Genomic DNA, 18074 nt, shown 5'->3' with positions numbered 1-18074 from the left:
ATTACTGACAAAGCTGAATTTAGGAACACATCAGAACCCCAGAAGTACAAGGGCAGAGTTCTCCAGAGCAAGCTTGGTATGCAGAGGGGTGGAGAACGCCCCCACCTTCCTGGCCTGGAGAACAAGCCTCCCTGAAGAAGGAGCTGCAGCTGCCCTTCCTTCTCTCAAACTCACCAACTGTCCCAAACTTGTCCAGAGGAGGAGGTTACTGAGTGGGCAGATTTGAGAAGTTCAAAGAATTACTCCCAAATGCTTCTGGCCTAGGGAGTCATGTGGAAACATGGGAAGCAGGAATAAATGTTCCACACTAGCAATGGAGTTATGGTGAAGATGAAATAAAATCTTGACTTAAAAAGCTTAGCTTTGTTCCTGATCCACAGGAAGCCTCAGTATCTGCTACCATCACAGGTAAACCTCCGGCACCTGAGCAATTTACTCTAGTCTCAATCTCAGGACAATGTGACCCTTTCCAATTCTGGTTTCTTTCTTGTGGGGTGAGGAAGCTGCTTGGAAGAGTTAGCATCACCCTCAAGAAGAGTGCTAGTCCTTAAGGGATAGATTTCATTTTATCACTCTTTATCTCTTATTTTCTTTGTTCTGATTTCTTTGCTTGTTTATCTTATATTCTATGTTATCTGGCTATTTTATTTATCTTGAAACCTTTGTGAATCTTTACTAACTACTTTAAATCCTTTCTGGAACAGGGTGAGTATATAAATAATTTTTAAGTAATCCAAAGAACAGCAGAAATATTTGCTACTTATTCCACATAAAATATAGATGAAATCAGTCAAGTATGGAGGAGAAATCCAAGAATTAAGAGGTTTTGCATGACTGAAATTTGGTCAGAGAAATAACTTTCATGTCAGATATTTTTGTATCCAATTATCTTCTGGCTCCATGAACCAGAAATTTCTCCTTTTAAAGGTATTAATGAAGTATATCATCTTATTTTATAAGAAATGTCTGATGAATCAAACTTTTTAAGAATGAAATCAGTCAATGGAATAGGGAATAGAGAGAAAGGCAGTGCTAGACCTTTGGGAGAATAAAACATAAGCTATGTGAAATCATACTTAAGGCTCCTTACAGAGATCTGTATATAAGAATTAATCAATTATGATGTATTTTTTACTTTTTATAATAAGTATATATGTATTGTTGGATGATTAAAAATAGAAATTAATACAAAAGAAAACAATAAAAGTTACCCAAATTCTTCAACTCCAAGATCATTAATATAGGTGCATATCCATCCAGTCATTTTTATTTGCATACTTCTTTTATTTTCTAAGCTGGGATCACATTTTACTTATTATTTTACAACTTGGCTTTTCAGCTAACTATAGATCCTAAATATCTTCCCAGGGTATTAAATATTCCTTTAAAATGACTGTTATAACATAATACATGTTCATAGTAGTATATTAAGATAGTAGAGAGTTGTACTGAGAAAAGAGTAAAATTCTGCTTATCTTACCAATATCCCATTGCAAATATGACATAAAACTAAAATTATAAAGGGAAAATTCCTGACTCCATAAAAATTTAAAACTTTGCAAAGTATAAAACACAAGGGCACCTGGGTAGCTCAGTTGGTTAAGTGTTGGACTCCATCTCACCTCAGGTCATGATCCTGTGGTTCGTGGGACTGAGCCCCACATCGGGTTCTACACTGATAGCACAAAGCCTGCTTGGGATTCTCTCTCTCACCCTCTCTCTTTGTCCCTCCCCCTCTTGTGTTTTCTCTCTCTCTCTCTCAAAATAAAAAAAAATTTTAAAAATCACGAAGTATAAACAATAAATGACAAACTGGGAAAAATGTTGTCAATGCAAATGATAAATAAGTGACTAATTTCCTCAATATGCAAAATGTTTTACACATACATACACACACACACTCAAAGATCAGTAAATTTCTAAAAATGGGATAAAGTTGTGGGTTGGCATTTCGCTGATAAAGAAATACAAGTGGCCAAACAAAAGAAAAAACAAAAGAAAAGAAAAAGAAGCCTTAAGAGGATGAAGTGAACCTTTTGTATAGAAGTGAAAATTAAAACAAAAATGAACACATTTGGTAAGATTCATTGTTGGGATGACGTAAAGATCTATCCTCATAGAGGAAGTGTAAATTGATGCAATCTTCTTTGAATGGTGAATTGGCAATAGCAACATTGTAAATACATACATCTTTTCACTCAGTGATTTTATTACTTGGTCTTTGTCCCTTATAATTAAGTACGTGAAGATATTTGTTACAGTATTTTATGAATGGCAAATTCCCATATTACATGAATTTAAGGAAAATAGCATGTGAAACCATTCACTGGAATTACTTAGTTTAACCACTAGATGTCACAATTGTCGCACAAAAATTTAGCTACAGACGGGTAAATAGAATTTGAAGGCTGGAATAAACTTTCCATATATGCTCCTTCACTTCAAAAGAATTGGTACTTGAAAAATATGGAAAAATTTGGAATAAACCTTCCATATATGCTCCTTCACCTTAAAAGAATTGGCACCTAGGTGGTCTAGTTGATTAAGTGACCGGCTCTTGATTTCAGCTCAGTGTATGATCTCACCGTTCATGAGATAGAGCCCCACGTCAGGCTGCATGCTGACAGCGCAGAGCCTGCTTGGATTTCTCTCTCTGCCCCCCTCTCTCTGCACCACCCCTGATCATGTGCTCTCTCTCTCTCAAAATAAATAAACTTTCAAAAATAAAATAATATACAATACAATACAATACAATACAATAAAATAAAATAAAATAAAATAATTGGTGCTTATCATGCTCCCCAGTACAACTCTAAAGCAAGAACTATTTTGTATAACACAAAGTACTCTGCAAAAATAGAGTATTTCACAAAGTTATCTTCAAATTATCTTTTAAAAAATATTCTTCTCATAAAGAAGTCTCAAGTTTTCATGTGCTTTGACAAGGCTTTAGCTTAAAATGCACTATAACTGGGTAGGCTCACATGGTCTGATTTGGGAGTTTCCAGGAGAAACTCAGACTTCAAATATTCTTACCTCTTACATGAATAATACCTAAAACTCCACTGTTGCTGATTAATTTTTAGGAATTTAAGACTTTCTAATCTTTAGGAGTGGCATATTAACTGTAAAATATCTCTGGATGGAGTGACCCCTCGAGGACTTATTGCTGATTACAAATCCATTGGGCTGACCTAGGAAAAGAGATGCACTTTCCTAGGGGACAACTGCACACTAGGAAAAGATGGCTCTTAGTCTAGGCTTTGTGTGTCTCCTGTGTTGTCCTTTAACTCACTATGACACAATTCAGTGCGATATTAACTACTGAGAAGTATGAATACCCCAGGAAACCTAAGACCTCAGACAACATTCAGCTTATCAAAATCCATACTGTCACAGGTATTTCCTACTGTTCTTCTACAAAGTTGCATATTTTATGTTGATCTAAAATAAATAAGCACAAATATATTAGGAAACAGATGTCACTTATTTGTTTATGTGCTCATAAACTAATTGCTAAGGCAAATATTGAAACCAAACCCATATTTAGTTTCTGATTCAGGAGTTCCAAATATAAAAATTGCATGTACACATGGGGCAAAATAAATGTTTGGTCTTAAAATAAAATTTTCTTCATCAAAGAAAGAAACAGGAGAGGCAACTTGAACAGGAAAGCAAATCAACAGTGTTGGGTGATAACTTTTAGAAATAGCTGCTCATTAATTTAGGTTTATATCAAGTATAAAATAAAATCATAATAATGAAAAGGGCTGAGAAGGTCTTATCTTGACAGGCCAAAATGTGGCATCAAACCTGAAGACACAGCTTTTTAATCATCTTTCATTTGAAAGGCATTATGTTAACAAAGTGGTATTTAGAAGCATATTTAGCTATAGATACCAGTAAATTCCTAAAACCTTCTGTTCATGGTACATTCTATAATTTTCAAAGCAGGCTTATATACCTTATTTTGTTTTCTCCTGAAGAATTACTTTTTTTTGCATCATATAGAAAATACTAACAGCCTGTTTATCAACTTTCTCTAGCCTATTTATAAGTTCAACTAAATTAAATATCTTTAACCTTAGATACTTTAACCTTAGGTAGATAAAGCAAAATTTATCTATTGAGTTTGTGGATAAACTTTTTGAAGTTAGAAATGACATCAGTGTCCCATTCCCCTTCCCCTCGCCTCAGGGTAGAACCCACTCACAGCTCTGGCACACATCTCCTTCAGATGGATGGGGCTTACAGCTGATGAAATAGGAATGCCTCTTCAAGAGCCATGGCATGTCCCATATGCCCTGCCCTAAATCTAAAGGTTTAGGGCTGCATCTTTTTCCTAATGTTACGGAAAAACAGTGCAATAGTTCCAAACTAGCTAAGGGCTGGGTCCTTTTTAAAGCTTTTCTTGTATGTCACTTTATTGGAGAATGATGCAAATACAGACCCTTCTCTCTTATAGGTCAGGAGTCTTTTTTTTTTTTTTAATGTTTTATTTATTTCTGAGAGAGAAAGAGACAGCGTGAGCAGGGGAGGGTCAGAGAGAGAGGGAAACACAGAATCTGAAACAGGCTCCAGGCTCTGAGCTAGCTGTCAGCACAAAGCCCGACACAGGGCTTGAAACCACAAACCACGAGATCATGACCAGAGCTGAAGTCAGATGCTTAACCGACTGAGCCACCCAGGCACCCCAAGGCCAGGAGTCTTCTAAGCAGAATGCACCCATGATGATCCACTAGGGCAGGGGTCAGCAAATTCCAGCCTAGCCAAGTCCAGCCCACCACTGTGTTTTAATTTTTTCTTCTATTTTTATTAAAACATATATAATATTAAATTTAACACCTTCACCATTTTTAAGTGGTTCAGTGGTATTGAATATATTCCTAATGTTGTGCGACCACAACCAAGGGTTGGGTCTTTGGAGTGTCTCCATCACCTACCCCAACTCCTGCACATCAGAGCAGAGTCAACTTTTCACTGCCCCTATCCCAACACTGCTACAATACAAGTATTCTCATTCCCATATTTGCCTCTAAAATCCTAGAAGTAGGAGTAGGTTTTAAAACCACTGGCTCAATTACTTTATCTTACTTAGGAAGGGCAGTTTAACTAGAACACACTTATGGTTATATTGTGTTCCCTTGAATTCATAATGCATTTTTGAATGGAAACATACTTATTATCCAAATCCAAACATTAGCATAGACTTAGCTCTTGTTTTCTTTGGAGACAGCCATCTACATCTTCCATCTACAGAAGAAGATTCTGATACACAATATGACACTTTATGGCTTATGGTAACAGTAAGTCAGAACTTAAAGAAAAATCCTTTGGATCCTCTCAATCACCCTTTTTGAAACAAGGCAGATCTTATTGGTCTCAGATTTGGAAACTGAGAAATAAGAATATGGAGTTCCAGATGCCTACCCTAGGTTGCCCAGCTGGTAAGACAAAGATGCAGCATTGTAGAGATCTCAGTTCTCCTGACTTCATGTCTAGGGTGCTCTCTGCTGCTTCTTACTGGAAAAGGAGGTGAGAGACAAGGCTGGATCTCATATCTATGTATATCTCTTAACCAACTTACTGTATTTTTTCCCTCAAGTCCACCAAGGTAGTGAAATCACTCCCTCTCAATTTCCATATACAATTGAGTCTCATCATTGGTTGATTCCATATTTGTAAATTTGCCTACTCACTAAAATTTATTTGTAACCCCAAATCAATAATCATGGGCTTTCGTGGTCATTCCTGGAAAACAAGTAGAGCAGTAAAAAATTTGAATGGTGGGGCGCCTGGGTGGCTTAGTCGGTTAAGCGTCCGACTTTCGCTTAGGTCATGATCTCGCGGTTCGTGGGTTCGAGCCCTGCGTCGGGCTCTGTGCTGACTGCCAGCTCGGAGCCTGGAGCCTGTTTCAGTCTGTGACTCCCTTTCTCTCTGACCCTCCCCTGTTCACGCTGTCTCTCTCTCTCCTAGAAATAAATAAAACATTTAAAAATAATAATAATAAAAAAAAAATTCGAATGGCCTTACTTGCATACTCCCAGCTGAGGTCAAAAACGGCAACACTGCCTTCTTGTTACAGCTCTCATAAAGAAGGGTTCTTTTTGCAATCTATTTAGTGCCACGTTTGTCACATTTTGGTTTTTTTTTATTGGGGATTTTACTGTTTAAAAGCCCCTCAAGCATAGTGCTAAAGTGCTGTCTATTATCCTTAAGTGCAAGAGAGCTGTGCACTTCATAAAGGACTTCATATGTGCTTCATGAAGAAAACGTGTGTTAGATAAGCTTTGCTCAAGTATGAGTTACAGTGTTGCTGACCATGAGTTCAATATAAATGAATCAGTGATATATTAAATAAGGTGTTTTTAAACAGAAATACACATAAAACAAAGTGATAGAGACATTGACTGATGAAAATATTATGGCCGGAGCTTTCCAGGAATCTGAGGCTGTATTTTTCCCAGGAGTAATGGGTCGTTTTTCACTAATTCAGTGTTCACGGAATAAAGTGTTCACTGATAGAAAATAACTACCATTGAACACCTGGGTGGCTTAGTCGGTTAAGTGTCTAACTTTGGCTCAGGTCATGATCTCATAGTTAGTGGGTTTGAGCCCTGCATTAGTCTCTAGGTTCTCTCTCCCTCTCTCCCTCTCCTGCTCATATTCTCTCTCTCTCAAAATAAGTAAACTTAAAAATATGTTTAAAAACATTTCAACCTGCTCCTCCTCCACCCCAAGACTTTCTAATTCCCTTAAAAAAAAAAAAAGGATATAACTACCACGAATAATGAGAATTTACTGTAGACACAATCACTTATGTGTTGGTTTGAGGTATATTATCTCAATTTTGTGTAATGTCAGAACCTATCTTGGCTCCCAGCCCTCTCCCCAAAGTAAGGACAACTTGAGCTGGTCAAGGTAGTACTTAAGGTTTGATTTGGGTTTGGTAAATTGGTGCTCCAATATCACTCTTTCTTCCAAAGTAGAGAATAAGTAATTGCACTTCCCTGATTGCAACTATTTGGGGGCTGGCTTACAAGATGAGGCAATTCGTTTAGTCATCTCATAAGGTTTCAAATTTATATTCCCTCCAGGCAGAGACCAGACCTGCTGCTTTGATAGTGGAGACAGTAGCAAAATCCTTTGTCCCAGGCTACCAGAAAGGACACCATAATTTATCTATCTATCTATCTATCTATCTATCTATCTATCTATCAATGTTTATTTATTTTTGAGAAGAGGGAGAGCACAAGTTGGGGAGGGGCAGAGAGAGGGAAACACAGAATCTGAAGCAGGCTACAAGCTCTGTGCTGTCAGCACAGAGCCCAACACAGGGCTTGAACTCACGAACTGTGAGATCATGACGAAGCCAAGTCCGACACTTAACCAACTAAGCCACCTAAGCACCCCTATTTTCTTATTGTATATCTAGTCACCTTCTAAGTCACCTAGGAACACCCTATTTTCTGGGGTAATTAGGGACACTCACTAAATTCCTTGTTTCTGTACTGGAATCATGAAAAACATAGCTACTCTACACGAACTAGCTAATACTTAAGAAGACTGTTAATTTCTCTACTAAAGTCTCCAACTAAAGAAATAAGAAGGCATGAGGATCCTAGCAAAAGTGACAATAGTGGCAATGTAAATCCATAACCACCAGTAAAATGTAAAGCAAAGCAGAATTCTGTTTTTACAAAGATACTTACTTTTATGACCAGCACTAACATCAATTAGGATCTGACATCTAGACTTGGCTTTTATGAATAATAATTATAGCAAAGCCAGGCATACTGTACTAGGTACTTTATCTGCGTTCTCTCACAATGATGTCTAATCCTCACAATAATAGCCCTAGGGGGTAGATGGCTTTGTCTTTGCTGTACACAGAAATCTGAGGTTCAGAGGGTAATTTTCCCACTGCATACAAGTAAGAGGCAGTTTGGATAGAATCCCAAATCTGCCTGTCTTCAAATTGGTTCATTGCCTTTCCCAGAGTGACTTCATGGAGGATTGGGTAGATAATCTGTGGTGCCCAGCACAAAATAAAGCAGGGCCCCTTGCTCAAAAATTAAGAATTTCAAGACAGTCACCACAGAACATTACAGTGGAGATAAGGCCCTTCTGAACATAGGCCTGCTGCACAGGTCTCATACCCATGAAGCCCATCCTGGCCCTGTGTCATGATGCCTTCCAAAAGCACAGATCTAGTGAAAATTTGAGAAGGGGATGCTCTTATTTGTCCTTGATTGTATGATTCATGTCTATGCTACCATGCAAGCCTTGCTAATTTCTCTTGACAGGCTTAGTGACTTTGCTCCTAATAAAAATTTTAGAGGCATCTGTAGAAACAAAAACAAATACATAAACACAGAAAGGCTGCCTGCCAGTTGCTTGATATGTGACTGATTAACAGCAGAGGTTTTAAGTAAAACAGATGATTTTATTTGCCAGTGGTTTTCTCTTTGGAGAATCTTAAAAGTTTGATTCCTTTACTTCCTTAACACTCATATACTTTCATTCTCTGAACAAAGTGAATTTTCATTCATCATTATTTCACAGTATCATTTCTAAGGACACACAATTTCACTCAACTTGAGCTGAACTACAGATAATTCTTCTGCCACGAGGTCTTTAGGACTCCCTAATTCCTGCTCTGTTCTCTATCAAAGCTAGCTGAGTTCGTGGGCACTGCTGTTCTACAGGGGGAAAATTTACTGGTTTCCCCACTTTTACATAAAAATTCCACTTTTACATTTATGGCTTTCTCCTCTTTAGTGCCTAACAAGGTGTATAAGCTGGGTAGGAACAGAAGCAACTTAAAAAGAGTAAGAAAAGTTAGCTTTTGATGTATTCCATTGCTGAGCCATCCCTCCACTTGGGTTCCATTTTCTCCTATGAATCTCTTTTATTCCCCAACCAAGGAGCTCAGTGTCCTTAGGCTGATAGCGTTAAGGTCTCAAGCTTCCATGTCTGGCCCCTTTTCAGGGCAAGTGTTAAGAGAGCAATCAGGTTAAATTCACTGTTATGAAATGTCTTTATAATTCAGTTTCCCTCTCTGAACCCTTATCTCACAACTGCTGCCACAGGCTTTTTCTCTTGCTATTTGTTTTTACTAGAGAGAGATATTACTTGTCAACTCAACTGACTACTGAGTCTTAGAACAAGCTATTTCCTCTTCCACATGGAAACTATCCCTTTTATTTTCTTCCTGTAGGGCTGGATGTAATTGGATGGTTAGGTAAAAACAAATTATCTTTTTTTTTTAATATTTTTTTATTTATTTCTAGGAGAGAGAGAGAGACAGGGTGAGCTGGGGAGGGTCAGAGAGAAAGGGAGTCACAGACTCTGAAATAGGCTCCAGGCTCTGAGCTGGCAGTCAGCACAGAGCCTGACGCGGGCTCGAACCCACGAACTGCGAGATCATGACCTAAGCGAAAGTCGGACGCTTAACCAACTAAGCCACCCAGGCGCCCCCAAATTATCTATTTTTTATAAGTATGGTTTATTCATTCCTGGTAACCATAAAACAGCATAACCACTATCTATATATTAATTTGGCTGTAAGCATATTTAATTTCTTTTTCAAACTCCGTGCATGTTTATTCTTCAGGTTTTTTCCTCTGGTAGCAAATGTAGCCACTTACAATCTAACCAAAATTAGAACTCTGCTCCCACTCTAAACTCACATCTTTCTCACCGCCTACTTCCAATATACACACTTCAGATTAGGCTTTTTTACCACACTTGGGCAATATTCAGCACTTTTCAAGGGAATCTGGGGTCATGACTGATTTTTTCTGACATGGAGCAAGGGAAGTTCACAGTAACTTTCAGAGTAAAAAAACAGATACTCTTCAAGATTGGTCCCCTGCATTTGTTCTATGCTTTTTTTATTCGTCATCTATTGCTGTGTAACAAGCTCAAAACTTAGCATCTTACAATAAAAAGCATTATTGTTTGTGTGGGTCAGGAAGCTGGGGGCAGCTTAGCTGGGTAATTCTGGCTTGGGGGTCTCTCAATCAGGTTGCAATCAAGATGTTGATCAGGAATGCAGTCATCTGAAGGCTTGACTGGAGTTGAGGAAATCTGCTTTCCAACATGACTGGCAAGTTGCTACTGGCTATTGGTAGGAGGCCTCAATTCCTCCTGTATTAACCATAGGGTTGTCTGTGTCTTCACAACATGGCAGTTATCTTCCTCCAGAGAAAGTGATCCAAGAAGGACAGCCAGAAGCTAAAATGTCCTTTATGACCTTAACCTCGGAAGTCACACGCTATCATTTCTGCAAAATGTTACTAGAAACACAGGTCAACCCTGCTCAGTGTGGCATGGGACCACAAAAAGGTATAAATGCTGGGAGAGAAGGATCACTGGGGGCCACTTTAAAGGCTAGTTACCCTCATGGCACTCTATCACACAGGAAATTTAAACTCCTTGAATAGAGCATGTGACCATAAACCATATGACTGAAAAGGGGTATTCCTTATTATTTACTATTGAATTTATATTTTTTGTTACACATTATGCTTGTGAGATATTTTTAGTGTCAATAATCACTAGGAGTCTGAAAGCGGTTGGTCCAAGGGAAAAGAAATCTCCTTCTAGATAAATGTTCTGTCGCTGTGCTATGCCAGTAAGTTTGCTATGGAGTTTGCTTTGGCCGGCTCTATATTCTTGGATGTACTCCTATTACACTGATTTTCTAATCAGACTTAAGGCAAGAGCTTAGATTCTGTTCTGGAGGCTAGTTGCTGAATTATTTTTTTAAATTTATTTATTCTGAGAGAGAGAGAGAGAGAGCGCGCAAGTGGGGGGAGGGGTATGGACAGGGAGGGGGAGAGAGAGAATCCCAAGTAGGCTCTGCATTGTAAGCACAGAGCTTGATGCAGGGCTCGAACTCATGAACCCTTAGATTGTGACCTGAGCGAAGTCAGACACTTAAGCAATTAAGCCACCCAGAAGCCTCCTAAATTAGGCTAGGTCATATTTGCATTTTGTTAGGTTCATTTTGTTACCTGTGTACAGAAGGGATTGGTGGTGCAAAGGGAGATAGAGCAATACTAGAGAGAGACATGCTAAGAGTCTATTTCAGAGAGTCCTTTTATCACAGGTGAAGTTTTACAGCTTTCAGCACTCATTATCATTCCTCCTAATTTCCTCATCAACTAGACTGAAGCTCAACAAGCTGAAAGGAAAAAAGGAAAAGCCCTACCTTCTAGCATTTGCCAATTTCTGTGGTATACATACTTCCAACATGGCCAATTTCAAGCCACCAACGTGATGTCACGGGACAGGGAGTTGGGAAGATAAGTGTACAATTGGCCAGTACTTCCTGGCTCCAGTATCCACTGCTACCTTTGAGTTTTTTGTTTATTTTTGAAGGAAAGAGATAGAGGGTGAGCAGGTGAAGGGCAGAGACAGAAAGGGGGACACACAGAGGTGTAACACAGTTAAAGTATCAATAATGCCTTTTCCCTTAATGAGTAGCAGCTATTACCTTTTTCTATAAAGTAAAACTCTGAAGATCTGAATATATATTTTTTCTATAGAGAATTTTAATGAAGAAGGACCACTCAAAATTCCAATTACTAGATTCCTGCTAACACTACACAGTCACACTACTGGGTTTTTAATACAAAATATGGAAAATTTTCTTTTTCTCATCCATCATCTCATGTTCTTCCTCAAAATTTGCTTAAGATTCATCTTATAGAACAGTCTGAAAAGTTGGCATATTTCCAAACAGAATACAATAGACAAACCCAAGTTCCCCATTAATTGTGTATTTGGAGATGAATACCAGGCAGGCAACAGTTGTGCCTTTTCTACCTGAATTCTACAATCCTGCAGAGGTTTAGAAGAACCTTTCTGACTAGAGGGTGGGGAGACACCCAGGAGGTACAGGGAGAATGACCTTCTCCTAGAAAGGTCCCTCCAAATGTCACAGATGGAGAGCAAGGGGAGCGAGCTCTATAAGCTAACAGGTCAGTATGTTTTAGGACTGAAGATATTTTCCTAATGAATGGAAATGGAACAGCTAAGTAAGACCCAAATCCTGTGGTTCTGTGACTTTGATTTACATCTCTTCTGGAAGGGAACTTTCACTTTTACTTTTTCAGTATGTAAGACCTGATACAAGCCCTTCAAAATCCCTCCTAAAAGGGTTACCGTACACAATATTTTGGGGACAACTTAGAATATAAGTTTTTATTGCCTTTTAAAATTTTTATTTATTTATATTTTTAAATATTTTATTTATTTATTTATTTATTTATTGAGAGAGTGAGAGGGTCGAGGAAGGTCAGAGAGAGAGGAGGGAGAGAATCCCAAGCAGGGTCCAAGCTGTCTGCACAGAGACGGACACAGAGCTCAAACTCATGAACGACACTTAACTTACTGAGCCACCCAGGTGCCCTATATGACTTTTTTTTAAAAAATATAATTGAATAAGTGGGAGACCAGGAACAAGAAAACAAAAAGCAAATACAGAACTGACAAGCTGCACGTTTCCTCAACATTAGTCACAAGCTATGTATTATTTTATGGAAACACCACAAAAGCAATGGTGTGGCTTTACTGCAGCACATCAGGAAGTGTCAGTCTTATTATTAATATATTTGGTCACTCAGTTTAGGTTATGTCTGGCAAGTTTATCCACTATAAAGTTAGTATTCTCTCCTTTGAAATTAATAAGTCCTTTGTAGAGCAGTATTTTGAGACTAAGTAAATACCGTTTTTCATCAAATTTTCATGAACTTTAGTTCTATTAATACTTTCTTAACTCCACCTTCTTCTCGGTATTTTACTACAACAAAAGCTTTTTTCTATTTATATCAGTATAGACACACAGAATTTTGATTTATTCAATGGATTAAACCCATTACTTTTCATTTTGATGCTCAGATTGTCAAGTTTAGCCTGCCCTGCGGGAACCTCTTCAAGTTGGCTCCTATATAATTTGTTAAGTCTCCATCATTCTTTGAGCATTTTCTACTTTCTGGAAGAACAAAGTATGCTGGGCTCGTCTTATACTTTCCCTATCCCAGGGCTGGAATCTGTCTTTTCTCATAGGAGATCTGTTTAGGGTGTATTTATAAAACAGTTCTTGGATAGTGGTTGCCAGTAAGCTGTATTTCTTTTCTGGTTGGTAAATCAGTCTCTTGTGAATTTGGTAGGCATTAAGGAATTCTCTAGCACTTAGTCACCCTCAGTGAACCTGTCCAACTGAGGGGCAGAGTCTGAATTGTGGTGTTAGTGTATTCAGCTGGGGATACCCAACCTGAAGCAGTTTCAGGTTTCCAGTGCAACGTATGGCTCTTCCATCTAAGGTACTACCAAAGAGTGGGGATCCAGTAAGGAGTGCGTATGTGAAGTATCCCAGAAAGCTGTAATCCAAAAAACTAAAAGCTCACATGAGGCTTCAGAAATTTTAAGGTGACTTACCTATCAAGACCACTTCTGGAAACCCCATGTTCTGAAGAATAAAAAAAGATCCTACTATTTAACCATTTGAGAACTCTCAATCTTCAGGAACACAGACCATTAGAAAACTCCACTGATGAGGCAAATCTAGCACACTAACTTCATTCGGTGGTTTTTTTGTGAAATGTTGAAATAGTCCCAAGTGAACTCCTAGGACTACCCTTAAAATGGGTGAAGGGTCTTGATGCTTCTGGAATAATAAATTCATGTTTTCAAATTCCTTTCCAATTGCTATTCTATAGGGCTTTAAATGGGGCTGTACTTTTTCAATTTATGTATCTTTGAGAAACATTTTTCAAAATATTTTCCCTTAAAGCATTGAGGAAAAGGATAGAAACAAAAACTTGTAAAAATACATCTTTTAATAAACATCAAGAAGTACAGTGCAGTTTCACTGAGGTTTTACATTGCAGTTTACAACAAACATTATCTATTATAGTGTATAATTACAAATAAAATAAACTCAAGAGTTTTTTTGTTTTTCTCTCCCATGGCTGGATAAACCAAATCTGGTGAATCATACCACATTTAAGGTTGTTTTCCAAGCTGGATTCTGTAAAAGGCCCTTAACATTAACAACTTGTAACAACAACAAAAAAACATATCCCCCATCACGATGATAGGTTGATGAGTACTCAAAACTACTAAAAAGAAATGTAATAGTTGCTTTCCTTTCATGGCTTTGAAGAATAGCTATTGATAGCAAATCTGAAATATTAAAGACAATAAGGGAAACAGCTGTTTCTTTTGCCCAGTATGTCCATTATAAACACTAATTTGAGTCTACAGATTATGAAAAGACTATATAAAAAATGCTTACAGGAAAAGCTGCACATTTATATTAAGATCCCATGGACTAAAACCTGTCTAGTGTATTAATGGTTGAATCTGCTTTTCTTTAACATTGTTTATACAAAGAACATGAAGATGGTAGAATTCTTGATACTTCTAGACAAACTTAGTGAGAGAGGGGACTGATACTAATTAGCACAGGAGGAAATTAATATTAATCTCAAAATTCTACCTGCCATTGTTTTGGAGTGATCAAGATTCAGCTACCTCTGGGAAGAGTAAAAAGGAATGGAACAGAAAGTAATCAGAAGCTATAACTAAAAAACCATAGTTTTGCATGCTTTATTCTGATGGTATTTAAAAATTATACAACTGGATTTATTTGCTATATACATAAACTAGGGCTGTAATTAGGAGGGGAAAAAAAGAACCACTTACATCCACAGAAGTACCAGAATCATATCCAGATCTGCAAAGAAGCATAATAACCAACTGTTTACCATGCAACTAGCTGTTTGTAAAATATGTAATGGTTAATAAAACAAAATCCTTATGAATATAGTACTAATGTATAGCAAATGATACCAATTAAGTCAGCAGCACAAATTCATAAGGGTAAAGACCCAATATTCCTGAATTTCTAAGCATTTATCTTGGTGTTAACATGGTTGCATCTAAATGTTACCCCATTAGAGGAAAGATTTTAAATACTCATCCCTCTTCAAAACATCATCATACTTTCAGAGGTGAAAAGGGAACAATTTAATTTCTCTACCACTTTTGCCCGTTCTCATGAATCCAACAAAGTGTCATTACAGTGTCTAGGCTAAGGTAGATGCTCTGAAAGATCCAATGAACTGAATTCCTAAGTTTCAGAATATTGCTGGTATTGTAGAATAAGCCTGTCTGCCAGAAAGCCAGGTCTCTGGCTGAAATATATTCCTGGATCAATGTTTGAGAAATTAAAACCAGCTGCCAATAAAGTCAGACTGTTCCCTAATTGTTATTTAACAGTTTGATTTTATTGTATTAAAATTTCTTAGTGGATGGAACGTGATCTCATACTTTTCATGTATTCTCTATAGCACCCACTAAAGTGTTGAGCAAAGATCTATTCTCAAGGAAATAATCAGTGTTAAGGACAGAAACTGAATCAAGAGTGAATGTGGTCATGGTGAAGCCATAAATTACTTCACTCATCTTTCAAATGGCAGTCATCAGAGTGAATCTCTGATGCTGTTGCTGAAGAACAGATGCTTGTCCCCTACCACTGTCTAAAAGAGAACCAACCACTTGGGCCTCTTTCTCTTTGTCACTAAGAGATTACACAGGGGGATGAGTATTACTTGGTGGATACTATCTAGGGGGGAAAAAAGGCTTTTCTGCCTCAGAGGGGAAGCACCAATCCATCGCATGGCCCCATTTTAACTCTAATAATACAATTTACAGAATCACTAACTTTTAAAATTATGTTAAATGTTATCCATACTAGTAGATATTTAAAATGTTAGGCTTATTCTCTCTGACATCACTTAAAATGCATTTTACTTTTAAACATTGCCATGAGGTAGAAGAAGATATGGAACTCACAAAAGAAAGTAATCTTCAAAATACCAAACTCTATTCAATACAATTAGCCCCGAGAGAGAAATAAGAAAAGTTACAGCCTTAAGCTGGTAGACTGACTACTGTTAAAATATTACCCTTATCTGAAAGAAATTTCTTATATTTGAAATTGCCCTTTTTCACAGTTTAAGGTATTATGGAAAAAGGACAATATACATTCTGAAATACTCATAAAGATCATGTACAACAGCCTCTCTTAGCCATCGTTTTTTTTACTTTACCATGTTCTAGATCACCTCAACTGAGACACAGGTCCTTTCCACTGGAATAACTGATTATATATCACTATAGAGGTTAAAAATCCTTGTAGCATAAGAAGCAAGATAAAAGGAATGATTCACATTTGAAATAATGTACTTTTCACAAAACTAGCAGCACTTCATCCTACCAGGACATACAAATTTGGCTTCATTGACTGGTCAGAAACAAAGGAAAATGTAGAGGTCCAAAACAGCTCCTTGTACAAGGGAAATGTGAGGCTACAAATTTTCTCTGAGAACTACTTCCCCATTAGGTGGTGTGTGAAACTACTGGAATGTCAATTTCGATGGCAGAGAGGCGAGAGCGTGCTGAATAGGGCTGTGAGTAAGTATGCATACTGGGAGGATGGGAGTACAGTGGTTGCCAGAAAGGAGAAGGCAAAGATTTGCATGCACAGTACCAAATGAACAATAGAAGGGAAGTCATAAACAGGCCCCCAGCACTAGCCATGGTGACATACACTGCGTAGTCAAATGTAAAGACTGGCTCAAACTTCTTGTTCAGATGAATGTTATAAAAGATGACCCAGATGGATGGGGAGAGGCTCACAGTACCTGCCAGGAAGAACAGCAGCCCGGCCACCAGGTGGCAGCCTGCACTATTGACCAAACACTTGGCCAGTTTGATGTTGGGCACTGAGGACCTGAAGGCCGTGTTACACATTCCAATCAGGCAGAGCAGCAGGGCACCCATTGCAATCAGGATGCTGAGAGGCAGGGCAAACTGGAGGACCCGCAAGTCCAGCTGGTCAACTGATGAGTACCAAGTAGTGTCATACATCAGGCAGTCACTGCTCCCATCATATCGGGCACACTTCACCCACAGGCCAGTGTAAACAGTCAGATTCTTCTCGTTTCTGTTGAATGTGATCAGTCGTAATTTCCTCCAGTTGGGAAGCAGAGTCCCCGCAAAGAGGCCTGCTACCGAGGCGATTCCACACAGGAAGGAGAGGACTGTGGCTGCATGGACATCCCGACAGCCCATGGCAGGCAGGCTTGTGCAGTACTGTCAGTCAGACTAGGGGTGACACACAAGAGGACAAATCATGAGGGGGCAACAGAAGAACAGAGCAGGAAGGGTGGTGCTGATTGGCAGCACAACTAATGATGTCAATGCAAAGAGGGAAATTCTGCCCTGTTTCCTATGTATAATATGAATGTATATAAACACATATGCATGTGACCTTAGAGCACAGGTACACTCACATATGCTTGGTTACCACTGACTGGGTCATGTAGCAACTGAAGTCGTTGAACATGAGTACTTTTCTTCAAATATGAATATTTTGAAGAAATATTGATGGTTTGAAGAAATACTTAACATAAGTATTTTCCTGCAAATCAGAGGAACAATCAAAATAATTTCATATTCTCTTATTATCACATTTGAAAGTCTCTCAGCTGTCACTGGTCACTCATTCAACGCACATATATCAAGTACTTTCATGTGTCCAGCATTCAAATATATAAGGTCGGAGGACTCGTAACTGTCAGCTATAAAAAACACAAACTCAGCCTCCAATGCTCATGAAATGTAAAATGAAACCAGCATGCAGTTGAGGTAAAGGCAGATCATAAAAGACAAAGATGTAGGGAAAGAAGCTTTACAAGACAGCAGACTGGCTGAGGGGGGACTCTGAGCCAGACTGCTAGCATTCTTATCCCCACCTCCTCACTTACTAGCCAAGTGATGTTGGGACAGCTACATAACTTCTCTGTAATTCATTTTCCTCATCTGTAAAATGGAAAAATAATAGTACCTACCTCACAGAGTTGTTTTAAGTATTCAGTGAGTTAATATAATGTCTGGCACATTGGTAAGAGCAATTCAAGTGTTAACTACTTCTTAGCACTCAGTGACTAGCTCAGTGCCTGCCACACTGGAGCAGTTTAAAGAATGTTTGCTGA

At 38.3% G+C, this 18074-nt stretch overlaps 2 protein-coding genes across 2 annotated transcripts in view; both read right to left on the bottom strand.

Annotated features, from left to right (window-relative positions):
- Positions 1-13832: 13832 nt before the first annotated feature.
- On the bottom strand, positions 13833-17151 carry CLDN12 (claudin 12). Its single transcript, XM_077766834.1, has one exon. The coding sequence runs from the start codon at positions 17149-17151 to the stop codon at positions 16417-16419; it is 735 nt and encodes a 244-aa protein (XP_077622960.1). The 3' UTR covers positions 13833-16416.
- The window catches only part of GTPBP10 (GTP binding protein 10), a 41196-nt gene continuing 40216 nt past the window's right edge, over positions 17095-18074 (bottom strand). Inside the window, exon 12 of the mRNA XM_077766833.1 lies at positions 17095-17184. Coding sequence (XP_077622959.1) covers positions 17180-17184 — 5 coding nt within the window. The 3' untranslated portion in view covers positions 17095-17179. The remainder of the gene's footprint in view (positions 17185-18074) is intronic.

Source organism: Crocuta crocuta, unplaced genomic scaffold (assembly GCF_008692635.1).
Source record: "Crocuta crocuta isolate KB4526 unplaced genomic scaffold, BGI_CrCroc_1.0 scaffold165, whole genome shotgun sequence".
Taxonomy (NCBI): domain Eukaryota; kingdom Metazoa; phylum Chordata; class Mammalia; order Carnivora; family Hyaenidae; genus Crocuta; species Crocuta crocuta.
This window is presented reverse-complemented; position numbering and strand designations above follow the sequence as displayed.